This window comes from Monodon monoceros, unplaced genomic scaffold (genome assembly GCF_005190385.1).
Source record: "Monodon monoceros isolate NGI ecotype Baffin Bay Population unplaced genomic scaffold, NGI_Narwhal_1 Super_Scaffold_2, whole genome shotgun sequence".
In the NCBI taxonomy this organism is placed as follows: Eukaryota; Metazoa; Chordata; class Mammalia; order Artiodactyla; family Monodontidae; genus Monodon; species Monodon monoceros.
The window spans coordinates 50,886,593-50,905,960 of record NW_021703776.1 but is presented as its reverse complement, the minus strand read 5'-3'; the positions used below and the strand labels follow the sequence as shown (position 1 = coordinate 50,905,960).

The 19,368-nt window shown below is 34.6% G+C and overlaps 1 protein-coding gene across 4 annotated transcripts in view; it reads left to right on the top strand.

Annotated features, from left to right (window-relative positions):
- Nucleotides 1-19,368, top strand: part of CDK14 (cyclin dependent kinase 14) — a 609,384-nt gene that overhangs the window by 296,662 nt on the left and 293,354 nt on the right. For 3 of the 4 annotated variants that reach the window (XM_029234439.1, XM_029234435.1, XM_029234437.1), the window contains one exon: nucleotides 13,418-13,480. The exons of the other annotated variant lie outside the window; for it this stretch is intronic. In XM_029234439.1, coding sequence (XP_029090272.1) covers nucleotides 13,418-13,480 — 63 coding nt within the window. The remainder of the gene's footprint in view (nucleotides 1-13,417; nucleotides 13,481-19,368) is intronic. 4 annotated transcript variants of the gene reach the window in all.

Here is a 19,368-nt window from a genome sequence, read left to right as displayed (position 1 = left end):
TAACAACCTGATTGGGTGCTCCAAGTGTGCTGGGTAGCTGGTTCACCATGAATTTCACTGTAGGAACTGACGAAGCCATTTTGTTGAGAAACCCTTGATAGGTCACTATCCATCTTTCCTGCAGTGCTGTAAGATTCCTGGTAAAAATTCTCCTAAACTCCTGCCTAGAAGATAGAGTCCTAGTTGACAATCTTCTGGAAGCAGAGTGGGAGATGGAAATCCACTTAATCCTCCTGTTTCAGGATGGTATCCCTGTTCCTAACTGGTTGGGTTTCCCAGTTCTCTGTTTTACCCCCTCTGGGTCTGGTAGAGGCAGTTACCTATGTAAGCAGAGGGGGATAAGGGATGTAAGGATTAAATATCTACTGAAAAGACTTCCAATCAGGCTTTCATATTTTAGACCTCTATATATAGACCTTCTGGTCATTTCCACTTCCTGGTGTCAGCCCTGAGCCTTTTGGTTGTTCTGTCATATAAATAAGCCTGCTTCTAGGCTTTCCCTGCTGCCAGTTTAATAATCATTTGTTGTTTGTTTGCATTTTGTATGCTAAATTTGCTACCATCTGTTTTGGAGCTTCTAAAATTTTGGTGAGTGGGGATTCAAGAGAGTACAGGATGGGTACATATGTCCAGTTTGCCATCTTTACCATGGAATTGCATCCATTCTTAATAAGTTTAAACATGAACAAATGCTTGAGCTTGTCATTGTGTAAACCACTGTGTAACTAGATAATTTTTTCACTTTAATGGTCGTGAAGTATATAAATCTTTGCTATTTATCAATTATCAGAGTTTATCAGATGTGACAAGGCTAGTGGGAGTGAAGATATTTGAATGAACTGTTATTAGATTATCATCCCATCAGTAAAGTTTTAATCACACAAGCAGTGTCTAAAGTGTGACCATGCCTTTATTAGGATGTCCTGTCTTGATGGAAAATATTTATGATTGTTATTTGGTCAGTTAGTCATTTTGTTTGTTTTTTCTTACAGTTTGTTATGATGATTGTGGGATGTTGATAGGCTGTATAAACACGCACTCATACATTTGAGAGCATTTTAAAGCCAATAAGAAGCTTTTTACAATGTACGTGTATGTATACGGAATAAAAAATGGTGACGCATTCTGATTTTAAAACATAATTATTAAGAATGTATAGGTTGCTTATTTTGCAGGTTCATTAGGGTTTTGATTGCTGTGTATGATTAGAAACTTCCTTTTGAAAATATGAACTTTATAGTTCTAAGTTAACCTCCAATTTCAACTGAGTAATTTACTCCTTTTTCCCTGGCAGATAGGAGTCCAGTTATAAATCCCCAACAGATGCTCATGCCTCATTTTTATTTCATAATTGAGAAGCTGAAAAACAAGTTTGTCATGGCAGCTATTTGCTAAGTAGGAATTTTCCTTCTTCTGGGTTTTTCCTTTTTTCTTGAATATGTAATCTTTGTTTTAAAGCTTTGAATCTCATTTCAGCCATCATCAGGAACATTTGGAAGATTGAATTGGTTCCCTTTTCTCCTCTTTAAATTTCTCTGCCCTTTCTACTTGGATAGGGAAGTTAGAAGCAGCAGGGAAAGCCAAAATGTTGAGTATTTTAGCTAGGATTTTAGGATATGTATTGAGGAACGGTATCTAATTCTAACAACAAGACAAAGTCAGCAATGCTGGGGAGAAGAGGTGTGGGGAGGGATGATTAGTAACGGAATATTTATTAGAAGAAGAAAAGAGAGGATTAAAGTTTTTTTTGTTTTTTTTTTAATCAGATTTTACCTGCGTAAAAATACAGTGAACTGAGTGGTATCTTGCAAAGGGTGAGCAGGACAACTTGATTATTTTTCTATCATTGTGACATCTGTGTAAGATGCATGGGCAGCTAGTTTCCTGAGGGCAGGGGCTGATTTCTCATTTGGTGTGTCTCTTAGTACAATTACACTAGGAACTCTATAAATCTCTGCCAAATTGGTATTTTTTTTCCATAAAGTGGGTGCACCAGATATGATTGTGTGTGTGTGTGTACTATAAATGTAGAGTCATTTTTCAAGGTTTTCATTAAAACACCCTTACAGAGCATAACAGACACAAAGATATGGGGTCCATATCCTCTTTAAAGGAGAACTTGCTGCCTAGCTACAGCAAGCATAGCTATATGGTCACCAGAATGCATCTCCGTCAGCAAATAGGGATCTGGCTCAGCTTCAGGGACCCATCTTGAATGAGGTCGTGACTTTCCACAGGCATCCTGTATCTGGTGACTATGTGAGGCGGAGGTATAAAGGCCTGGCCATTTCTGCCCCAACACAGGGCAAATCTGGGGCTAGGTTGGCCGAGCCTTTATTGGCCTGCATCACATTTTCACGTCCTTTGTCCAATCCTGCTTTCTTTTCATTCCTTTCACCTAATAAACATTTCATTCCTTTTACATAATATGCATACTGTAGCCCCAAACTCCACCTGGAGAACCCAACCTATGGCATAGTGTCATAAAGATTAATTTTATTTTTTTAAAGTTAATTAATTAATTAAATTATTTATTTATTTTTGGCTGCATTGGGTCTTCGTTGCTGTGCACGAGTTTTCTTTAGTTGCGGTGAGCGGGGGCTACTCTTCGTTGCAGTGCGCAGGCTTCTCATTGCGGTGCCTTCTCTTGGTGTGGAGCACAGGCTAGGTGTGCGGGCTTCAGCAGTTGTGGCTCGCGGGCTCTAGAGCGCAGGCTCGGTAGCTGTGGCACACCGGCTTAGTTGCTCTGAGGCATGTGGGATCTTCCAGGACCAGGGCCCTAACCTGTGTCCCCTGCATTGGCAGGTGGATTCTTAACCACTGCGCCACCAGGGAAGCCCAAGATTAATTTTAAAATGAAATTTAACTCTTTAATTTAATAGGGATTTGTTATCTTTTAGGGAAGTTACTGTTAAAATATGGGGTTCTGATTTACATATCCAAATATATCAGACATATACCAGAAAATCAAAAGATTTTCAGAGTTCAGAGGGGAAAAAGATAACCTGGTATATAGCAAGAATTTCTAGAAAAGTTAACTTTGGATGAGAAATAATTGAGTTCATAAAACTGTAGCATCCTTTTTGAAGTTATTAAATCCTTGACAAAAGTTTCTTTTAAAGTTCAATGCAAGGGACTTCCCTGGCAGTCCGGTGGTTAAGACTTCACCTTCCAATGCAAGGGGTGCGGGTTCGATCCCTGGTCAGGGAGCTAAGGTCCCACATGCCTCAGGGCCAAAAAACCAAAAAAACCCCCATAAAACAGAAGCAATATTGTAACAAATTCAATAACAACTTAAAAATGGTCCACATCAAAAAAAACTATTAAAAATAAAATTCAATGCAAATATATATGTATATGTATTTATCATTCTCACTATTGTAGAGTAAAAGAAAAATTGCGTATAATTTGCTTAGTGTAGATGACTGTATTACTGTTTTCTGATATTTGGATCCCAATCCCTGCAGGAAGATTATACCTCCCTTCCCTATTAAACTAGGGCATGGCTTTGTGGATTGCTTTGGCCAATAAATTGTGAACAAGAGTTATTTGTTATCACAGTAGCATAAGTTGGCCTGTCTTGACGGACATATCCCAGATTACTTAGTATCCAACTACTCTAGAGAAAGCCAATGCTACCATGTGTTTTTCTTTTGAAGACTCCTTTTATGATTCATACTCACATGCATGTTGTATGCATGTATATATGTATATTTATGTGTACACTATACTTATGTAGTACATATGCTGTTTTTTAACCTTTTTAAAAACTTACAGAAGTTAATGCTACCATTGTTCCAAATCAATAAATGTAGTTATGTACCAAAGGTTACCCACATTTTAAAATACATGCACCCTTTGCATTGGTATAAAAATCCTGTGCTTTTCTTTGATATCATTTTAAATTTTGGATAAATTTAAAATTCTTAATAAAACAACTTTAAATAATGATTATTTTAAAATATTAAACACTTGATTCTGTTTTTTTTAACATTTAAAAACTACATTTTTTATCAGTAAAGGCACTAAATCAGCTTGCTTACGACAAGCTTTTGTATCATACATAGCATCAAGGGTCAAGTACAAATGTGGTCACCTTCTATGTCAAGAATGGTGTTTGCTATGTTTTTCTTGATACAAATTATTACAACCAACTTTATATGTTGATTATAATAATTACGTGCTAGGCCTACTAATTTATTTTGAAGTAAATATTGAAATGTTTTGCCCAAAATTCTCCACTATGATTTTCTAACAATTTTTTAGTGACTGATTTAAAATTTAAGCTCCAATAACTTCTATTAAATTTTGCTAAGACTGACTTTCAAATGGTATTTTCAACCACAGCATCAGGAAAGCACTTCCTGAATTCATCCCAGACAAACTCAGTGAGACTTTATTCTTTCTCTTGAAATACTTTTCAGTAACCTTTTTATGGCAAATTGTACAGTCAGGAAAATGAAAAGATATTTTTAGCTCTGATTCACTGAATATATAACTAGATTTTGGTATAAAAGTTTAAAACATCATGAGGAGCAATAATGTTGGTCTTCACTTCTTGAAGTTTCAGAATTCATATTCAAAATATCAACTATATCTGGCAAATATGTCAAACTCCTGGGAAGGTTATTATCTTGGCAAGTTTGCAAGTGTCTAATGATGGAGAAAGAAAAATAAAGCAGTTCTTTTTCCAGGGTATCTTTAATTTCATACTCATGCATGGCAAGGAATTAAGCACATTTCCTTTGTACATGGATTGAGCAAAAGCAAGTAGTGAAAGAAAAGAAAAAGAGTGATGATTTACTCTTTGGTAAATTTTTTTTAGGTCAGGTAAGCCAGCAATTTGACTTTTGACTATAGATGCTAAAAAAAAAGATACTTTGGAATCTACTTCATTTTAACTTTTGGCGGTACTCAGAATACAAGAATTCATGGTTTTTTTTTTTTTTAACCCCCCTCTGTGATCTGAGGTCTTTTTATTCTTGGCTATTAAAAGAGCTACTTCAAACAAAACTTTTACAATTTTTTGTGGATCCTTAACAATATGTTTCACTACTCTTCAATTGCTCATGCTTCAGAGCATTAGACCCTGTAGGTAAAAACTTGCATTAAAAAAAATAATGTTGGTGTGATCCTTTTACTCACAGAGTTTGAGGAAACCTAAACTATCTTTGCCCCTTTATGTACTATATTGAAATAATTTAACTTAATGAAAAAAATAGATCTTACCTAAATGTAAGTACATTACCTTATAATGTACTTATGCTTCAGGTGTGCCACAGGAATAGCAATATAAGTTGTCTCTTTCATCATATATAACAAACATACATTTCGTATACTTCACTGTTTGTCAGGACTTTCCCCGAAAGCTTTATCATTCTAAATTATTTGTATTCCCACCAGCCAGGGATTTAATTGAAGCTATAAATGAGCTTTACATTTGTAGTATAAACTTAACTTTCAAACTATTTCGCCCGCTCAAGAGATTTTGATTTGTCCCATTTTGGAGTCTGTAGCACACAGCTCTTGTTCCATAAATAATCAGATATTCATAACCATGTTTAATAACTCTAAGGTATTTTGCATTGTAAAATCTTAATAACATTCCTTCTAATACATCCTTCTGTATTTCCTTGGGGAAAAAAACCACCTAAAGTTGTCACTACTTGGTCAAATGATAGGAACAAAGCTATAAATGTTTCATTTAAGGTAAGAGAGAGACTATTATTGAGTTATTGTTCTTATTTCCCCCGTGGTCATCAGTAAGCTCTTGAATAGTGAATACTGTTTATCCATCTTTATACATTTGCAATACTTTACCCACTATGAGTTTGAAAATATATTTTGAATATCAGTTGGTATGCCAAAAAAAAAGGCAGGGTGACAACGTTAACAAGTTATAATTGTTTAATGTTTTCCTTGTGATTATGTGTTCCAGAATTACTATTTTTAAAATGAAGAATAACATGTAACATTGTAAATCAACTATACTGCGATAAAAATTTTTAAAAAAAGCCATGTACCTGAAGCTCATTATACAGTATATTTCATAAAGTTTTCTGAAACACACATCTGGTATGATCAGTCCCTATGTGGGTGTTATTCTTAACCCTTAGAACCCAGATTATTAAAAAGGCTCGTCTTTTCTACTTTGTAGCCAGAAAAAGTTATTCCAGGATAGCCACCTTTGATTCCTCTGTCTTCTCTCCCTCTGTTTCTCCTCCCTCTCTCCTCTTTTCCTCTGTTTCTAATCTTTTCACTCATGTTACTTTTACCTTATAATTTCAGGATCTCTCATATTTCCAGCAGGGCAGCTCCAGAAGGGTTTTCAGAGTTAATATATTCCTGAGAACTATTCCAGTTCCTTTTTTTTTTTTTCCATCTCATACTTTGACTCCAAAAAATTTTTTGTGGCCCACTTTGTTAACTTTTTCTTTTTCAAATTCTTGAGGATGTTGGATGATCAGAGCTTTCCATTCTTTATACCCATTGGCCTTTTATTTTTCCTTTTAAACGTGGCTTCAGAATAGCATGAAAATCTTTTTCAAGTGTCTATTTGACTCTGTTAAAATTTATTATATGTTTTAGGCTTGTGAATGTTGTGCCAGAGGGCATATAAACCATGCTGAGTAGTCTTTCCTTCACTGTTTCAAGGGAGCACGTTTATACAGTCTTCTAATGCAGTAATAGCATTTGGTTCTGTAGAACCACAGTGTTCTTCTTCTAGAAGATTTCCACCATTTTTGAAACTTCCCAAATCTATACTTTCAATTTATTTAATTTAAAAAAGGACTATCATTTATACCCCCCATAAGTATTATGAAGTGATATGGACATAGATATATGGATATAGATATGTGTTTGGTTTATGAATTACCCCCTACAATATTGAAACTACTTCAGACACTTGAACTACTGGAAAATAAATGTCTGCATTCTCTTTATGTGAGAAAAATGACTCACGACAGTCTTACCGCCTGGAGAGACCTATACAATCTCTCTACCCGTAGTGTCATTGCCAGAAGCCAAATAGTAAGTTTTTTGTTTTAATGGAAAAGATCTTTCAGGTTGCTGGTTTTACACAATGGGAATGTGGTTGGAAATGCTTCCTGTTCCAGTCACCATCCCCAGGCTGCCCATGCATTTTAGATTCAGAAATGACAGCTGAAACCAATTAGTTAGAATGATGGGATCACTAAGTCGCATTTAGGTTTGTTACGTCCCAAAAGGAGAAAAATACATTATATGATAAAAAAAGAAATGACTAATTTAATTAGGAATAAGCCAAGGCAGTGTGATTACTATGAGAGGATTTTTATGTAGTACTAACTGTTGTGTATGTTAACTACCCTTGCCCTCCCCAGGAAATATGTGTGTGGTTTACTGGCAGAATTTCAAACATTTCCTAAGTGGCGTAAAAACAGGTGAAAATAAAATAACCTAGAAGCAGGCTTTGGAATATATAAAATAAGTCTTTACAAGAACAGTGGAATATTTGAGAATGTTCCATTTAAGAACATAATTTTGGATATATGGAACAGATTGGAAGACCGTATTTTCTCTATTGTCATACCACGTCCTATGATGCAACTTAAGGCACAGTAATCATAATTAGAATTTTTATTTCTGAGGGAAGAGAGAGTACTTTTGTCCTTGTAAGTACTTAATAGAATACTTACAAACTTTAAAGTAATTTAAAGTAAATTATTTTTTAACCACTGTTTTAAAAGTGGGTCCCTGTGGTATATAGCGGGTACAAACCTTCTCTATAAAGCATCTTGAACGGCTATGGTTTTGTTTTAAAGGGGAATTTGATTAATGTTTCTTTTCATTTTTTCTCACTAATGAACAGTGCTTATGTATTGGAACTCACAACATTAAAATTTTATTAATTATGATTTGGGAATAAATAAATGAGTACTATAAAGCTTAACGGAAAAAAATGCAAAGTCGGTTTAAGCCTGTGGACTTCGTATAAGAGCAGTTTGAAACTAGCTGCTCAGTAATTTGATGTATTAATTCTTACAGCAATGCAGGCTGATTAAAACAGAGATTGTAGCCAGAGGAAATGGCATTGACTGCTGTAGAAGAAAGGAGGGCTCAACTTCTATAAGTTTTCTTCAGTTGCCTCGAGCAGCAGCTATTCCCCAGTGAATCACACAACTTTAATGAGCTACAGGTGAAACAGATTAAAAACTAAAACCATAGTGAGTTCTACCAAAATGCGCAACTATTCTTAAAGTGTGGTTTTAGTTAGAGTGCATGTGGTGTGTCCCAGACATGGGACAATGGTAATAAAGGTGACATTAGCCAGTAGTAGATTAAGCATCACAGGTAAGCATCTGCCACACTTGCTGCCTTGGAGACACGAAAGTTGCCATCGTTGCCGTTAATTTTGGGACCCCGTGTGGTACCACTGAAGAGTGGAAATAATTGCTCTTGTCCTTTAGATATTTGCAGATTTCTTGATTTGCTCTCTTACCAGTCAGAGTACTATTTAAAGGTTTTTTATAATGGGTCACTTACTCATTATAAGGAAGAGATTGGAGTGTAATCAAACTGAGATGAGGACCAGGGAGCTCCTTAAACAATCAAAGTCAGTTCGGAAAAGGAGGGCTCTATATTTTTATGCTTTCAAGTTGTACATGTTATCAACTAGTTCTTAACATATCCCATCTTTTTTTTTTTAAATCATGTGTTTTCAGTTTTATAAGTCTTTTCATTAATTTCAAAATAAAAGTATAGCTGAGGCTTGGTATTTATTCATAAAATAAGACTATTCCTTAAGAAGAAAGAAATTCAGAATTAGTTTTATTATCTTCTGGAATCTTTCCATATTCTTATTCTTGCGAAGCAGTTTTGTTTTTAATGTTTTAAAAATTACACTAAGCCTGAATATACTGACTCTTCTCTTGCTGTCAAAATGGAAAACGAAATGAAAAGAAGTAAAGAATGTGGAGGCTGTGTGTAACATAACTTCAAAATGAGGATTTCTGATGGTTATCCCCATGGAAAGACATCCTTATTTTTAGCCTAGATGCTGGAAAATAGGGCTGTGCTATTTTCAATGTCATATTTTGTCAGTGCTTCTGAAAAACATCAAAATTAGCTGACAAATATCGTAGACACCATGCTTAACATAAGAGACTGGAAAAAATGCATGTTTTAGGGAAGGGGCTCTATTTAGATTCCTGCTTAATGAGAAAAGTCCAGTCTGAAGACCAGTGCTAATACAAAAGCATAATTTCTCTGAGGAACTTGATATCTCTTGAGTAAGAGGTCTGATCATTTGAAGGGCCAAAAATTGGAAAACCTCACTTCATGGATGATACATTGATTAAAAAGAAACATAAGCACATACTAAATGATGAAGCCTACTTAATAATTGACTTATACTTGTTTCTGCCCAGGAATTTGGGTAAACTTTCATGTCCAAGAGCTTTTCTGACTCTGTGGTCTTCAGAGAGCCTTTTTACCAGTGGCTTTCAGTGGCAGTATATTGCTTCTTTTCCCTCACCCAAAGTCAGTTTCAAAAAGAGTGAGGAATGGAGAGTGGAAAATATGAAAAGGTGAATGTCGTGGTCCAGCTAGTTTCTCATCTTTTTCTTTGGCTGGACTTTCTTTCCTGGTACTCTTGAAGGGCTGTTCTCCACTCAGGCCTGTTTTGAAATTGTCATCATATCTATAATTTATCTTTGTAATTTCCTTTTATGTCTTTCTCTTTAAGACTCATGGCTGTGTACTGTTAGTCATGCAGTTCTCAGGTCTACATATGATTGAAATTAACAGATTCTACTGTGTGAAAGTGCTTATGAGTAAGAAGTCTTTTCAATATTTTGTGGTCTTTCTGTATCCTGCCTTTTTACGAAGAGAGATCTGTCTCCTGCCTTCTAAATTGATCCAGCCACAGAATAATGAAATCAACATGGAGAAACCTAAACTGTAAATGTGGCTCCTTTACAGAGAATGTTTATGTTTAGGGTGTTATGGTTTCAGATACGTTCTTCAGATTCCTTCCCCTTGAAACACTCCTGCACCTATGTAAATTCTCAAATAAATACTACTTGATGGGTAATCAATAGTGAGGAAGGAGGAACTTGATTTTGAAAGAAATGTATGCAAGTGTGGGGACTGAACCTTAACAGCTCCTTTTTATTGTCACTCCTCTTCTTGGTCTGCAAATCTAGCCACACTTGATAGCTTCGTTTAAAACCACGCACTCCACGGAAGACTGATGAAGTATTCTTAGGGATTCAGGTATAAACCTGTCAGACACAAGTGCTTCTGAAGGCCTTCCCCTGAAGAACAGCAACAGTGATAGAGTGAATAAGAGGGTGTAGGAAGATGAAGTGAGGCATTATGTAGTGAGGGCAAGAAGCGATGTTAGCCAAGAGCCAAGATAGAGATTGGAGGGGGAAGAGTTACTGGGTTTGATCTATAGTCACCAGGCACCTAGTCTAAAGATACTCCTTTTAGTGTTAGAACAAGAAATAGAGATCAAGTCAGATGGACCTGAGATTATCTGTGTCTCATCGGTGGATAGTGATCTGTTGGTCATGTGCCATAGGGGCCTTCTGTTCAGAACTTGTATGTGTAGGATGACTTTAAAAAATGGAATGACAGAGAAGTACCTCCCAGCATTATTGTTAAGTTTAGTTCTGTATTTCGGGACCAGTGCAAATCATAAAGGTCACATAAGCCAATGAATTGAACTAAGGAGAGAAGTTAAAAAGAAAGAAGAGATGTGATGAAATTTGTAATTTAGGCACATCTAATGCAGTTCCAGGCATAGTACTGTGTATTACAAAAGAGAGAGGAAAAAGAAACAGTTTTTAATGCAGGTAGAACAGAAGTTTGCTAGGGTATAAAAATAAGACCTTGTACTACCTCTTGTCTCTTCCTCCATTTGAGATTCTCCAGATTCTTGCTCTTTGAATTCTGTCTAATATTTATATTGATATGCTGATTTTTTGCTTTTTTATTGATATTTACCAGTATAAATATCCTAAAACGTAAATAATGTAAATGTGTAATATATAATATGATATATTATTTCTTTATTTTCAGGTTTTCTGTTATTTTTTGTTGTGTATATTTAGCTTGTGTGAGTTTGATTTTGTTTTGTAAACTGAAAATTTATATTTTTAATAGGAATTTTAACATGTGGCTATATGATTATTGTTATGATTGGGTGTACTTTCTATTTACCACTTTATTTGTTGTGTGTGAAGCAATGAGCAAATTACAGTTCTTCCCCTCATGAGTCTTATTGTATAATGGGCAGTATCTTAAATACTACCTTATTTTTGTGTATCATGCTATTGATTAAAAACTGCTTTCTCATGTACTATTTTATTTATTTTTATTTATTTAATATCTATGGAGTATAATTGCTTTACAATGTTGTGTTAGTTTCTGCTGTACAACAAACAAAGTGAATCAGCTATATGTATACATATATCCCCATATCCCCTCCCTCTTGAGCCTCCCTCCCACCCTCCCTATCCCAGCCCTCTAGGTCATCACAAAGCATCGATCTGATCTCCCTGTGCTATGCAGGAGCTTCCCACTAGCCATCCATTTTATATTTGGTAGTGTATATATGTCAGTGCTTCATGTACTATTTTATATGTTCTTCAGAAATCTCTAGGGAAGGTGTTAGCCTTAGTTGAAAGGACAGAGAGGTTAATTATATGGAGTTATAAAGTGGCAGTTTGGGATCCAGAAATCAGTCCTCAATTAATTAAATGCATGAAATAAAACTTTTACATAGGAAAAACTCCATGGAACCCATTATAATTATATTTTAGGCTCATTTTTAATGAGCTATACTATATGTAAAACTGTTTCCACCTGTATTTATTTAGTTCTTCTTCTCTGTCACTGACTGGACCAGAGAGACAATAATTTCCAAATCAAATGTAGTTTCTGTCCTCATGGAACTTGACTTTCATTTGGAAGTTAAACACCTTGGGTGTGGTGCAAGATAAAGGCAATATTGTCTCAAAATATACCTAAGAGCATTTCTTCTGTCCCATCTTCTTTCCCTTTGTTCTTCCATTGGCTGACCCTTTTCATTCTCTGTTCAGGTCTTACTTAGAAGTAATGCTTTCTGGAGGCCTTTCTGAAATCTTTAGACCACAATAAGTTCCCCCCTGCTATGTCCTCAAACATTACCCAGTACTGTTCTTAATATACAACATACTCCACTGTAATTACTGACATGCCTGGTTTTTTCCACCAGCATCTATTTCATTGAATTCTATGCCCTTAGTGATTAGTGTAGTGCCTGGAAGATAATAAGTGCTCAAGAAATACGTGATGAATAATGAATGAATGCTAAATTCTGCTCTGTATCCTTGGGAGTTACCACCTGGCATGCAATAAAAACTCATAAAGGAATCTGAACTGTTGTCATCGTGGCTATAGCCATGGTACAGGTTCTTGAAAGTATCAAAAACTTATGATTCCTGAATAATTGAAGCCTGATAATGGGGCACGAATAATCATGATCACTGGCTTTTACAGAATGATTAAGTGTTTTAATGTCACAAATCTTACAGTATCCTCCAGTAAGATTAGAAAAATTTATATAGCAACTCTACATGTTTTTTTCCAAGTTTTATGTAACTCATAATATAAACAGAGAAAGCATTAAAAAGAAAATATATAATTGTGTGCAAATTGAGCTTGGGATATTTGAAGGAATAACAGCATAAGTTGCTATCTAGGGATATTCCTTTTAAGTTATATCTGGATGTATTTGTCTTAATTTATAATTCTGAAAGTATTTGTATTGATTTATAAAGTAAATCTTTATAAAGTTTTATAAAGTAAATATTTTCTCAAATATATTCAAGAGTTCTGAGAATCTGAAAATTATTTTTTAATAAATATAGTTATGAAAAACTCAAATCCAATGATTAATTTTACTGTAATGACCTGTTTGTAGTATTTTCATCTCATATAACATAAATAATCATAACCTGCATTTCCACTTGGAAAATACAAGATAATTGAAATTGTAATTGGATTGGTTAATTGTGTGTGTGTATGTGCTTTAGTTTTTTTAAGTTAAGACATATATTTTTAGGTAGGGTTTTTTTTTTTTTCAGTTAAGAGATGTATGTTCAATGAGGAGAAAATTAGGCATTTAACAAAGTAAAAAATTGTGGATGTGAATTCCTTCTAAAACACAGATATGTTTAATGTAAGACAGAGCCTAGAGGTAAAGATAATGATTTGATTGTGGTTAAAACAGGGGGCGGAGGAGCATGCAACTGCATACACTAAAAAATCCACCCACTTGTCTTATATTTGCTTTGTTCAGAATGTAATGATGACTTTGAAGTAAAAAAATATTGATTCACTGTGTTATAGCCAGAGGGATGTTAATACATTCCCCTTTTTCTTCTAGCATACTGATTTATGTCAGTACATGGACAAGCACCCTGGGGGGCTGCATCCAGATAATGTGAAGGTAGGAAAAGATCTTTTTAAGTCAAGGGTTAGCATTCTTCATGTGCATGTTTTGAGCAAAAATCTAATCTCTCTACTATAACTTAAAAAAATTGTGTAAAGAGAAGTAATATTGAAGTGAACCATAGTCATTGCTATGCTTTGACATTGGAAGCCATGCTTTGACATTAAATATTTTCACTGTGGTATTATTATTTAGACCTTATCCTGTTTTTTTTCTTCATGGAGAAATGTTTGCCAGTAATGAGTAAAATCCACTGGAATCCTGTCATAACACTGTTTTCAGAAGAGGGGAATCTCCAGTAGCTCTAGCTTGGAGCTCCATATTGCAGTACCAATTGGTTTCAAGATAAAGTATTATTATGATCCAAAACAGTGTTATGGTGAATTCATGGTGCATATATTTCACTTGTTTGTACAAACAGATAAAAATGGTTTTTCCTACTGCTTTTTTTTCATTTCTTTTACCAGAAATTGGATTACTGTGTATAAAAAGAACTAAGTTTTTCTAAGATTTGACCTAGCAACCATCTTGGGAAATTGTCCAAAAATTTCAAGCTTAAAACAGGAGATTCTTTCTTGGCATATGTTAGGGAGTTGGAAGATACCAAAGTTTATCTGAAGGCTAAACTTATAAATGTATTTGAAGTAAAATTATTTGTCTCCATTTCGTCCCATTCATTATCAGCACCTTTCTTGCAATGTGGCATATTTTTTCTTCTGTACTTTTCCCTGTGCTAGGAGAGATATATTTGCACGTATGGTATTACATGTGTTTATTTCTTTTTGCTTTATAAAAATAATATATATATATTGTATAAGTTTTTTTTCCTCTTAGAATATGTCATAGATATCCTTTAAAATCAATACATGACTATGTAGTTCAGTCTTTCTAATAACTGCATATTATTCGATAGTATGAATAAACCGTAATTTGCAACTGTTCTTTATTCATGGATCTTGAGGTTGTTTCCAAAATGTTCCTATTAAAAATGATTCTAGAGTAGATATTAGTATAAAACCTTTATACTCATTTCTTTTGAATATCTAGTTAATGGGTTTTCTTTATTAATTAGAGATGTGATGTCAGTTTTAATGAAGTTAACTGGAACCTTTGCCCACAAGGTTGTAAATTACAGAAGGACTGTTTTTCTCTACATTCCCTAGGATTGACTAACCAGTCATTTAGATTTTTGCCATTCTGATGAGTAAAAATGAAATATTTTTTATGTTGACATTTTCTTGACTGCTAGTGACATTGAGCATCTTTTCATGTCTCTTGACCACTTGTAATTCCGCTATTACAAGTTACCTGTTCTTATATATTCATTTTTCTATTGGATTGGTTTTTTTCCTTAATGAATTATAGGTGCTTTTTAATATGAAATTAATAATGAGGGTTTTTATGGTGGTCATCTATGTTGTACAGTTTTAAAATGTAGGAACTTGTAGGAAATCTGACAAAACATTGTTATTAAAATAAGTAATAGAGTCAATATGGTACTTACAGTATTTGTTGATTTTTTCATATATCTCCTTTTTTGTTGTTGTGATTTTTTGTTTCGTTTAGATTTCTTTTAAATTGTTTGACTATTCACTTTTCTTAAAAATCTGTATCCATTGACATAGGTAGTTTTTTAGTGGTTAGATTGGGCAAGAAATTTTAACAGATGAAGAGATTTGTTTTTTAATCTTGTTCATGTTCAAATTTAACTTTAAACATTAGTATTATAATTAATACATAATTCTTTTTTGAACATTAAAACATCTCAAATTGTCTCATTTATACATTTAATGTTCTCTTCTTAGGGTTGATTGGGTTCACAATCAACAGTACAGTACATCCTTACTCCTGTTTCTCACTTTATTTTTATTTATTTTTTAAATTAATTTTTATTGGAGTATAGTTGCTTTACCATGTTGTGTTTCTATTGTACAGCAAAATAAGTCAGCTATACATATATATATATATATATATATATCCCCTTTTTTTTTGGATTTCCTTCCCATTTAGGTCACCACAGTGCATTAAGTAGAGTTCCCTGTGCTATACAGTATGTTCTCGTTAGTTGTCCATTTTATACATAATATCAATAGTGTATATGTGTCAACCCCAATCTCCGAATTCCTTCCCCCCCACACCCCCTTTTCCCACTTTAGCCTGGGGAATCTGTAGAGAGTCCAGCTAGTGGAAGCTCAGGGCCTACCAGCCTCAGTGGAAATCAGAGGCTACTCTGAGCTAAATTTGATTTCCAGACTTCAAATTCAGTGACAGGATTAAGATTAAAGAGCTGGCCTGAGCCTTTTCAAAAAACCATGGCATCACTGGATTTCCATTATCCTTGTTTTGTCTTTTCACCAACACTGTGTGTCATTAGTTATGGGCAAGTTTGTTGGTGAAATAAAGAAAGAGAGCTCATTCCACAAAGCATTGCCAGTATCACTGGTGATTTTTGTAGCCTTTGTAAATTCTGCTTCATCCGTTACATTTTATTTTTCCTTAATCTCTTAATGGTCATGGAAAGATTGAGCTTCTAGGTTACTGGTTTTCAGTTACTAGGCTGCACTCCTTGAAATTGTGTTTCAACAGCTGTTACCCAAGTTTTGCAAGCTTTTCTTTCACCCTACGATCATTCCTCGTACTTAAAATACGTAGTTTTTGCTACCTATTTCAAGTTCAGGTTGTACTGGGGCATTAAACAAGGTTTATTACTGCAGGAGCTCGTACCTCCTAAGGTGTGGTGGAAATTCACTGGTGAATGAGATGTGCAGTTAGCATAAATAATGTCACAGAAATTAGATATGATGCCAACACTGAGTCTAGATATTAGTCATATGGAGCAGGAACTACTCTCACTCACAAATTGTTTCACATGGTTACAGATTGATACTCTACTACATTTTTGCCTCCAAAAGTGCATGATGTGATTTACCTCTTTTTATACCTTTCTGTATAACTGAAAGGCAGTGATAGGTGTTGGTATATAAGTTTCCATTTCCCCATAGCTATTGACATCTTGGCTTTTTGAGGTTTTGCCAAAATGTACTGGATTGTCTCAGTGCTTGGAATATTTAAGGGTGCAAGAAACTTTGGTCATCATCAAAGAGGTCTTCAAACTAGGCTCCACAGCAGAGTCATCTGTAAAACTTTAATATATATATATATATGAGAGACAGGGCCTGGACTGTGGTGCTTCAGAAAACAGGTATCAGACCCACGCCTCAAGGTAGAAAGTTGTAAGCGTCTTTGTGGCGAATCTGATCAGTCCAAGAGAACAGACCTAAAGAATCTAGGTGATTCTACAATGAAGACCCCAATTGACAAATAAGTAACTCAGAGGAAGCAAAGTTGCTTGCATTGATTACACAGAGAAAGAAAGAAAGAAAACTTCAAAAAAATTATCAATAATATTCTCCAAGAGGTAAAAGAAAATAGTACATCTGTAAAACACAGTGCTATGTTATTTTTAAAAAGGAGAAATTAGTGGACATGAAGTAGCTTTGGAAATTCAAAATATGATGACAGAAATTAAAAACAACAGTAAAAATGGATGGAAGAAAAAGTTGGAGAAGTTTACCAGAAAATAGAGCATAAAATACAAATCTGAAACATGAGAAAGAAGGTATCAGAAAATTTGGAGTCCAGTCCAGGGGATCAACCATCTGAATGACTGGAGAAAATAGGAGGGAGTCATTAAAGCAATAAACATTAAACTATACTTTTTCCAGATGTGAAGGATGTGAACTTCAAGATTAAGAGGGTCCATTAAATGCCCAGAACATTTAATGATAATAGATGAATGATAACATTTATTGTTGCAAATTTTCAGAACACTGATTTCAAAGAAAGATCCTACCGAAAGGGAACAGGTTCACTACTAAAGATCAAGAATTACAGTGTTGTTAAACTTCAACAGCAGCGCTGGAATGGAGATGGAAGTGGGACAACAACTTGAAAATTCCAATGTAAAATTGTTTCCAATCTACAATTCTATACAAACTATCAATGAAGTGTGAGAGTAGGATAATTATTTTCAGGTGTTCAAGGAGTCGAAAAGTTTGCATACCTTGCATCCTTTCTCAGGAAGCTACTTGAAGATGTACTGCACTATAACTCAGGGAATAAACCAAAGCAGAAAAGGAAAGGAAACCAGGTAGTAGAGGCTACCACAAAAGAGATGGATATCCTCAAGACAATGATGAAAAGAATCCCAGGGTAACAACTGTGCATCGAGCTAAAAGGGTAACAGTCAGTCTGATTGGTGCAGGTCAGAAGTCTCCAGGAGAGATTTCTAAGAAGATGAAAGGGTTAGAATACCAAATGTGTTTGAGCAGATTTATAAGATGGAAGAAGAATTTGGTGTTGAATTAGTGATAACCACAAAGAAAATTCAACAAAGGCAAGCAAACCAACCAACAAAAGAACTAGATAGTTACTAACACCAGAAAAACAATTATTGTGCAGGGGAAGAAAGTAGTCATATAAAACTTAATGGCTTAGCTGTACATAACATTTACATGATTATAATACAGTACAATATTGCGATCAATATGTAATATTATAAAATGTAATATGTAATCAATATTACATGTTGGTGTAGTTAGAAAAACACTTCTTTAAGTGATTCTGCTATAGCCAGGCTCATTCCAGGATTAGCATCCTAAAGCAGTCATCCATTTCAGCTGCCACATTTTATATAAAGATCAGAATCATTGAGATTAAGAACTTGTCAAAGAGCATTTTGATTCTTTGTCCAATGTTCTTTTCCTTACATTGCATGATTCATATATTAAATTACAGTAATTAGCCTGTTTACCTGACTTTATATGTACTCATTCACATAGGTTTTTCATCATTTTCATGTTGAAGATAATAGTTATACCTTCTCTGAGGGTATGGGAAGTTAAAAAATAGAATGCATCTTGTTAATGCCTGTGTTTTGGCATCTGAATTGTAGTGCATGAAAGTAAACAGCCCTCATTACCATGTTGGTTTCCATGGGAGGCCACTCAGCTAATCATGCACTGGCTTTTCTTCACAGTTTTGTCTGCTTAGAGACAGTGCACTCCTCCAGGGTTACATTTAGGATCTGCACTGCAGGTGAAATTATTCTCAGAGAAGTCTGACTATGACATAGTGACAGATGTCCCATGGGTATTTCTGTGTGATGGATTAACATTTTTTTCATGTGGTGATACTTCTTGTCACTTAAATCAATGAATGCAAAATGAAGAACATAAGAATAATATTTACTAAGTTAACTGTTCATAATGCTGTGCTAGATGCTGATTAAAAAAAAAAACAACAGTTGAGCTAGAATAAGACCTTGTAATGGTTCTCTATAAATGTAAGATGTGAAAACCAGGTGAGATAAGCAATTATCTTTAAAAGAGCATGTTCTTGTAGTAACTCTGAAGCTCTGCATTTGGTTAAATAGTTCATAGATCATTAAAGGATAGGAATGTAATAAATACTGAATATTTATTACGGTGAACAGAAGGAAAACATAGCGATCAAGTCCTTTTGCTTCTAAATTTGACAGTTTTGACTTTTGGTTTCATCACTATGCAGCATGACAGTATATGGAAATATTTTAAACATTCATTTTGGATTATAAAAATGTACATATCTGTTTAGATTTCATATATACTTGTTTATTGTGAAAAGGTGGGTTGCCACGCATCTGAGAATTGAGGCGATTGTTCTTTACTGTGAATCAGGTAGACTTGCAAGTGTTACAAAGGTGATGCATCACTGAAGGATGAGGGGGAAGAAAAGAACAATTGAAAGAGTACATAACTCATGATTTCATAGTAAAGCATAGGCTAGTCTATGGTAATTTTGAATTAAATCCCAGCAAAACATCTGTTAAAGTTTTATCTTTCGTG